This window comes from Pygoscelis adeliae, unplaced genomic scaffold (genome assembly GCF_000699105.1).
Source record: "Pygoscelis adeliae isolate BGI_AS28 unplaced genomic scaffold, ASM69910v1 Scaffold232, whole genome shotgun sequence".
Classification (NCBI taxonomy): domain Eukaryota; kingdom Metazoa; phylum Chordata; class Aves; order Sphenisciformes; family Spheniscidae; genus Pygoscelis; species Pygoscelis adeliae.
This window is the reverse complement of record NW_008824473.1, coordinates 2,716,099-2,724,465: the sequence shown is the minus strand read 5'-3', so window position 1 is coordinate 2,724,465 and position 8,367 is coordinate 2,716,099. Positions and strand designations below refer to the sequence as shown.

The window sequence follows — 8,367 nt, the reverse complement described above, 5'->3', positions numbered from 1 at the left end:
TAGGGAAAGGCTTAAAATAATATCCCAAAGCAGTTATTCACCCTGTATTTTGCTAGCAGAGTAGTGGACCTGCAGTGGCTATGTAGAAAACCTTGTTGGCAGATGACCAGAGATAATCAGAGAAGGACTGGGTATTTAAAAACAGATTGTATCCAAAAAGCAGGGGGGGTTATTTCTTGACAATTACTCCCTTCTCATGCTAATCCATACTTTAGTTAATTCAGGCATTCAGAACAGCTGTCCAGGTGCTGCATAATTCTAACCACCTCTGCTAAGCATCAGCCATCCAGCCGAGCTGCCTGCTACTCTTACCTCTTTCCTCACAAACATTGGATGAGAGCGAGAAGCTGATTGTGATGGGTGACTGACCAGCATCATTTTGCACAACAGGAGCTAGACAGGAAGAAACCAGAGTTGCAATGCTTATGATCATACATGCAAGGGTGAGTCAGCTTTCAAAAATATAAAACCAAAGACTATTATTTTTTTTAAAGACGAAGAGTGCAGTAGCACCTGGAGAGCTGGAATAGGCTTGACTCCAACCTATGGTTCTGCACTGAGGATGCCTGACACTTGCTGAATGAAATGCTCTGGATGCCAGTGATTTTTACTGGCACAATATGTTATGACTGTATCACTCACCTTGAAAGAGGAGACTAAATATGCTTTGATAAATGGTTTGAAACATTGCCCAGTTTCACCGGCTTTGTTCTTCTAAGTGTTTGTACCTCTTGCTTCAGCTGCAAAGCTATTTCATCATGTCCTAAAACAATGCTTTGCAGAGAACTGCAGTATAACAAGCTATAAAGCAGAGCATGTTGGCCTACCGAGCCAACAGAGAGTGTAGTCTTAACAGAAAGTGCTTTTTTCCCTTTTGTGGCCAAACATTACAACACAGCACATTTACACAGCATGACCTTACCTTTACTTCCTACAGGCATGTTTGATGCTGTCTCAGGTTTTCTTTTTTCCTTTGTAGTGCAGGCTGGTAGAGCAAAGCTTTTCTTGTATTGTTCTTTTCTGATGGCAGTGATTTCACACTCTGTACATTTGGACCTCAGAGCACCACTCTTAACCTCCTCTGAGGCTTGGCTTCTCCTGGATCTCACACTTCTGTACACTAGTGACTTCTGGTGCCATTTAGGGTAATCAATCCCCTCAGTGAGTTCTTTCCAGTTACAGGTTAGCACATTCACAAGTCCCTGAGGGAAACCAGTCTTATACCTAGCAAGGAGCTGCAACTTCTCTCCAAGTTCCTGTAACATGTTGGCAGCCACAGACCTACTCAACATGTTCAGTGGTGAGTCCTCATCTGCCTGTGGGATCAAAGATGTTTGGGAGATCTTTGGGTTTGAGTCCTCCATAGTGGTTTTACACAGGGAATGACAAGACACTTGTCGCAAAACTGGATATTTTTCTTTTCTTGTTGTATCATCATTTAAGAAACCATCTTCATGCCTTTCTGTATGCTCACCTGTACAGATGGCACTCCTGCTTTCAATCAGGCTGAGGAGAAAAAAAAGCTGTATCATTAAGTGAGAGCAGTAACAGTTAAAGAACACAGAAAAGAGACCTGTTAGCTTTGCTGCCTGAAACGTATGTGGACAGGCTGGCAGTGCTCCCTTTCACAGTTGAGACTGAGCCACATTTCCTCCCAAGGAAAACACTCCTAGATCAAGCTCAGAAATACCTGTGCAGAGCAACACGAGAAGATTTAGTGCAGCCATTGCCAAACCAGAGAGTCTCTGCACTGACAGTGTATGCTTTGGACTATGCCCGCTGAAGTGCAATGCAATGTAATGTAACATGCTGACTGATTTCTCCTCTCCTATGTAAAATTATTTTCTCTTGCCTCAGTAAAATGGTAATCAAATAAATCCAAAACTTTGCTTTCTTAGATGTGACATGCAAAGGACTTTTAGATGTAATGAAACTTTGAGTATCTAAAGAAGTCTTCTCTAGTAGCTGCTGATTCTATATACCCTATTGTGTGTTGGGCTTTTTTTTTTTTTTTCAGTTTGGGAACTCTGATCTTCCATGGTTATGAGAGGACCATCTTTATTTTAAACTGTAACAGTTCAATTAGAGGACTGCTAATGTGGAAAATTTATTAACAAGTTTTAGGAGTTTTAAAATCTAAAATACAAAGGAAGTTTACCAAAAAAGTCTTAGTCCTCAAGCCTCTAAACACACACAAATTTAGCTGTAACCACATGGTTACCCCCTCCAGTTTCAACAGTAGCTTCTTACACTCTTTAAGTTGAGCGCAAACAAACATGTCCATAGACTGAAACTATCTGGAGTAAATTTCTGAAATTCAAAAGCAAGTTAGGCAAAACAAGGTTTGTCCTTGGAACAAAAGTATCAGTTTAAAGCAAAGGTGATGAAACCTGAATTTAAAACCCAGTTATCCAGAGGAGTCACACCCCAGAGGAATGCTGTGAACACTGGCTCCCAGTACATTAGTCAGCAGACATGAACTTCATGAAATCCAGAGCTCTGCAATGTGCTCTGTGTTGTTCAGTCCATGCCAAAACAGAGGAACAAGGCTATTATGTGGCATTCTTTAACTAACTGCTCAAGATTTGTATGTTAAATATATTAAACTCATGAAATGCTGACAGCAGAAATGAACATTAGGTACTACATCTCAAGAAGTTAGGGATAGGTATAGGACACTGTCACCATCCCACTTGTCTCCCTCTGGTCACACTGTGTGGCAGGATGCCAGTTCTGGTCATAAACCTCCCCCATCTCTCACATTCTGCCTTGGCCACATCTACCTTGTGACTCCTTTTTTGTCTTCCCTGAAAAACTAGTTGACAGAAATGTCCCTGCTCCCACCACTACTGGTGTCACACTATTACCTGGGAGTAAAGCCAGGGGGAAGATCTGTAGTGAAATATGAGGACAGTTCTTCTGGTATCTTCTTGCCCCTCTCTTTCATTCTAGTTTTCATCTACAACAAAATTAATGTTTCAAATTTAAGATTGGAGGAGGTGTGAAGGGGAAGAGAGAAGTAGACAATGTCCTGGATAGAAAAGAAAATACCTGGTCAAAGAAATGTACAGGTCCTGCCTCCAGCGCTGCAGCTGTAAACATTGGTTCCATTACTCCCTAGAATGAAGGAGGGGTGGAGCACCCCAGAGGAAAATAGTTATGTCAGCAGGCTGTGAGAAAGAAACTTTATGTTTTTTATACTAACAGTGAAGCTGAGGAACTACTTTCTGTGTGAGGCCTTGAAAATCTGCTTCAAGTAATACAGGAACCACCACTGTATGAATGGGAATACATTAATGCATTAGTGGATTAAATTATATGAAGTTGATTAAAAAACTTAAGATCAAATTATCAGTTTTTGATAATTTAGGTTCATACTACTCTAAACTAGTGTTTTCATGAGATATGACCTACAATTATTTCTGATGACAGGTAATGTCTCAATTTGTTATCTGAAAAAGAAGACTGCTTGCATCTGCAGTTATGACTCAGTGAGTATGTCAATAAATACGCTTTTATTTAAAATGGGTTTTTATGACTCTAGCATAAATATACAACATTTATTTGAAAGATACCAGTGTGGGGACCCCTGACTGTGCAGACTTCCCTCCCCTACCAAGACTGCACACAGTCACAGAGATCTGCTGTCAGGGAGTCGCTCACTGTAGCACATCCTAATGCACATATCTGCATACACGCCTGATGCAATAGCTCCTTATCACAAAAATAAAAGGAGTCTTTTTGAAGCACTGGTCCAGACAATAGCTTGTTTTGTTCAAGTGAATCTTGTCACTTAAAAGCAATTTAAAAAATGAGCTCCAGAGGAGGCAATAAACTGACTTATTTTTATATTTCACAGCATGCATCTATACATGCAAACTGAAAAGCGTTTGCTTTGTCCCAGTCTGACTGCACAAACAGCGGTCTGTGCTTCTCAAGGTGACTTTCAGCAGTAAGAGAGATGAAATTTGCTTCTTTTCAGAAGCACTCATTGTATCCTTTGAAAATCTGTCCTCCAAAGGACACAGATATTGTGACACTAGCTGATGCAAGCCAACATGTTTGGATTATGGCTGACCGGCTGTAATCAAACTAGTGTTTGGTGGAAAAAAAAAAGTAATCGCTAAGGAATGTGGAAAGAAGTCCACAGTAAACAGTGTTAAATGTGAATTCTTTGGCTGCTTTTGTTACTTTTAACTTTGATTTAGCTACTTTATCTAGGTTTTAAGTAAAATCTTAGAGAAGGAGTGGTTTCAGAATTAAGGAAGTCCTTTATCCTGCTCAGGATAAGGAAGACACTTTTTGGTGACAGCTGCCATTCCCATAGTAAATGCTATGGGTGATGATGGCTGAGGAAATACAAGTGTCCTCTGTCCTCAGCAATTAGTGAGGGGGAATATCTTTCTTTCTAGAGTTCTTAAGACATTTGCTCTCATGCAAGAAACATTTTCTTTGTCTACACCCAGCCTTTAGGCCCACTGTTAAACCTCTAGTCATAAAAATTGCCCCATTTACTTCAGTGGATCTTTAGAGCTGAGTAAGGGCTATGAGTTTTGGCCCTAAGCTAGGAAAAAAGAGTATTAAAGTGTCATAAACACATAAATAATGGCATCAGTCCCAGAAATACAAACAGGAACAAATATAACATCCCTCTGTTCAACTCTTCTTGGGACTGATATAGGCCAATTACTCCCTAGTCGTCCTTCCTCCCCCTCTTTCCAGGATTAAACCGTAGCTGTCAGAGACAGCTCTCCCACTCCATTCCATGCCATTTCTTGACACTTACATACAGCTTGAAAAGAAAACACGAAAGAAAACATAATATACCCTGAAAGAAGTCTTTTCCTGAAGATCGTAACTTCTTTTGCTAGGAAAATAGTGCAACGGGAGCTGCCTCCTTGGAAGAAAAAGAAGAGGTGAGTCTCTGTGTTGTCTTTCAGGAAACGGTTTCAAGTCCTGCTGCTTAGTTACCACATGTTTTGGATTGCATTCAGCCCTTCCCTTAACTCCCCAGCCATTGCCCGCCTTTGTCCGGGATGCTGGTTAGGAAAAAGGAATAGCTACTGTGAGAAAACAAAAAAAACCAGTATCTTTCTCCAGCTAAAAATGGTATTCACATGTCTCTTCTGGCCTATGGCCTGATACCGTCTTCTTATCATGCTGCCTAGTATAGTATGAAATTGGAAAATGTAGCATTCATTAATATAATGTGTATTAAATACTAGAACAGCTGACTGGCAATAACAGAAGACAAAAAAATCTGAGCTGGTAAGGGCATGCTACAAGATGTGGCTCACCCTCTCTGCTTCTAAGAGACCAGACCCTCTTAAGAGCAGCCAGGTGGGGAATGTGGAGTCCAGTTGTCAGTCTGTTCATGTTAATGTCCGCTTTGTTAATGCAGTCAGTCCAGCTTCTTACTCCCACTTTGCAATTCAATTTTTTTCATACAGCATTCCTATTTTTGCATGTTGGTTATCACGCTATTATCCTGTTGGCTATCTGTACTCTCTTATATAGAGTATAGCGCTAATTCTGGGGCTGGAAGCAGCGTAACCTGGAAGGTGCTTAACTTTGCTCTGTCCAGTGTGCCCTCTTCTCTGCAAGCCTAATGAACACAGCTTATGGAGTGCTCCTGGGTCCAGTAACAACACCTCAGACTGTAGAGACACATTGTTAATCTTGCCTTTCCTAGCTCACTGCCAGTTTTCTTTCACTCTGCTAGGTTGTATTCATATTCTTTGTTAAGTAAAGTGTGACTCCCCTCTACAATTTATTTTCAACCTACTTTTTTAATGAAAGGAGGTTTATGCAAATGTCCCGTTTCGGCCAGATTTGGCAGAATAACACACCCAAAGATAACGATGCCTGGACACACTTCATGAAAATCAGCAGCTGGGTAGACGATAGAGCTCAAGGAAGCATCCCCACCTAAAGAGAGACAGGCAAAACTCTGCTGAACTGTGTGGCAGCAGTCAGCTGGCCAACTGTACATGTACTACTACAGCGCAAGCCCTCTCTCTCTCCCTCTCCGTTGGGGTATCACAGTGATCATGAATGGTGCCGCAGTCATTCTGGGGGAGAAAGAAACAACCCTCTGAGAAAACTGGCTTCATTAATTCAGCTGATCACAGAAATATTTGTTCTGCTTATTACCCTTTTTTCCTCTGACACCCTTACTTCAGGATCTTCATGTCTGCAGCCTCTGCACGACATGTATTCTTACCTGCCTTATTTTTCCTTTATCTGTCTCTGGTCAATATCTCTCCTTCTGTATTCCCTGGGCTTCTGTAGACTTTATGGCCTCCCTTATCTGCGACTTCAGTTCTAGAGTCAACAAAACCCATGGTCTGGCAACTTGTCTGTTTTGGCACATACCAGAGCGAAGGGACCAGAAGCACAGGCTAGTAACTCTCTTTTTCAAGCTGTCAAAGGCACCAAAGGGGATATAGCGAAGGGTAAGAAGAGACTGGTATATGAGAGACTAATGGATTAAAATCAAACACAAAAGTAGAAACACTGGTGTAGGATCTCTCGACACCATTACAGTGCCCAGCTACAATAAATGTACAACAGGACGATCTAAGATGACTCAAAATGGAGAATTCAGGGAATTTGACCCCTGATGTTCCCCCTCCCCCTGCCGCCAACCACAAAAAAACCCAGCTCTGTAGATTCCTCTTCTACCTAACTAGAAAACTAGAATGGAAAGCAATAAACAAAAAGTGTTCTAGGCAACATTAGTGCACATGCTTGCGTGTCATCCATTCTCAGTACAAGAAAGAGCTATTCCTCCATGGCTCTCTTCATCAGCCTCGGACAACATCAATTCTGACTGGAGTAGGGGCAACAAAACAGCAGGAAAATAGCAGCAGAGCATTAAATGCCTCACCTGCTCTGTTGCGCAAGGTTTATTCTGCTTTAAGCATAGTAATAGGACCCTCCTGGAGGTGGTCCAGTTATATTAATTGACATGGACATAAAACAACGTGGTTTGAATGGGGAACAAGTGGTACCACAGCAGTTCCCAAGTGGTGGGGCACGTCTCACTGCTCTGAATGTGCCTTAAGCCCAGGGAAGTCAACTTCCCAGCATCCAGCCTGGTCCCATGAAAGGCCCAGCTAGATGCTTCCGTGTTCGAGTGCTCTTACAAGCAAAAGCGCTGGAGAACATGCTGCTGTGACACCTGCATTAGCTTAGTCTTTTGAATCCTTGTGCTTGCTGAGAATTGTAGCAGGCCAGGAGTGAGGGAGTGCCCCTGGGTCTGAGCCACGGGGGTGAAATGGAAGCGAGCAGCCAGCCTCAGCAGGGCCAAGGGGGCAGAATTTGTGCCTCAGTGAGGTACAAGGCATTACCAGTTTTCCCAAGCAAAGACCTTCCTGCAGAAGCATTTTAAAACACAGTTATGCAGGATAAGACCCATTCATAACCTTTATAAGTTATAAACTATATTATACTATATATGATAAATACATCTAAGGCAAGAGTTGTTAAAACATACCAGTAAGGAAGAAAAAAAAATCTATTTTTAGCCAGCGTGGTTATACTAGTAGAAAAACTAAGTAGAAAACCTGTGAAAAGTGTAAGCTTGGTACAGGAATTTTAAGAATTAGGCTGATTTAATGAACCATTAGTGGATGCTGATAATACAGGTATTTCTCCTTGGTTTTATAGGTAGTGGTGGAAAGGGGACAAAGCAGTGCCCTTTACCACATATTAGAATCTTCCCTTTCTTGCTCCACGGGACTTGGAACAAATTATTTTTTCTTACATTACTTCCCTTCTATACAAGTTCTCTCTCGTGACTTAATTTGTCCAGTGATCTCAAGTTGTAAAATCTTAACAATCCCAAATGCTATAAAACCTTTCATGGCAGCTGTTCCTACTGGGAAAGGACTGCTTTGTTTTAGCGGGACTTTCCATTTTTTATTTTACTTCCCCAAGAAGATACCTGCTGATGAAGACACAGTAAGTGCCTGCCCCGCTGTTGACCCTCAGCCTCCGTTTTTGAAACCTTCCTTCGTGATGGCTACCAGCTTGTCATCTTATTCCACTGACCCTCTTCAAACCGAAACCTAACTATGCGAAAGTGGTTTGTGTCACCCACGCAGTTTGGGTGACAACTCCACTGGAAAATGCAGGAGACCAAAAAGGACCTTTCAAACTCAAGGGCACACACTCCTGAAAAACACTTACACACGTAAAATGGCACCTGGTCACAGCTCTGCGTGTCAGTGGGGACTACAAATAGGAAGCACGAGATGACCGGGCATAGGACAGAGCTGGACGACAACGATGGCGTCGGCACCCAGCGGCGCTCCACGCCGCGGGCCGGTGACCCGGGGGCAGGCCGCGGGGGACAGCGGGGCT

At 42.3% G+C, this 8,367-nt stretch overlaps 1 protein-coding gene across 1 annotated transcript in view; it reads right to left on the bottom strand.

The window, feature by feature from the left end:
- LOC103914634 overlaps positions 1-8,306 on the bottom strand; it is a 13,605-nt gene extending 5,299 nt beyond the window's left edge. The window contains exons 1-6 of the mRNA XM_009321313.1: positions 8,194-8,306; positions 4,828-5,039; positions 3,052-3,117; positions 2,868-2,959; positions 923-1,506; positions 313-393 (exon numbers count right to left, since the gene is read on the bottom strand). Coding sequence (XP_009319588.1) covers positions 313-393; positions 923-1,506; positions 2,868-2,959; positions 3,052-3,111 — 817 coding nt within the window. The 5' untranslated portion in view covers positions 3,112-3,117; positions 4,828-5,039; positions 8,194-8,306. The remainder of the gene's footprint in view (positions 1-312; positions 394-922; positions 1,507-2,867; positions 2,960-3,051; positions 3,118-4,827; positions 5,040-8,193) is intronic.
- Positions 8,307-8,367: the final 61 nt, after the last annotated feature.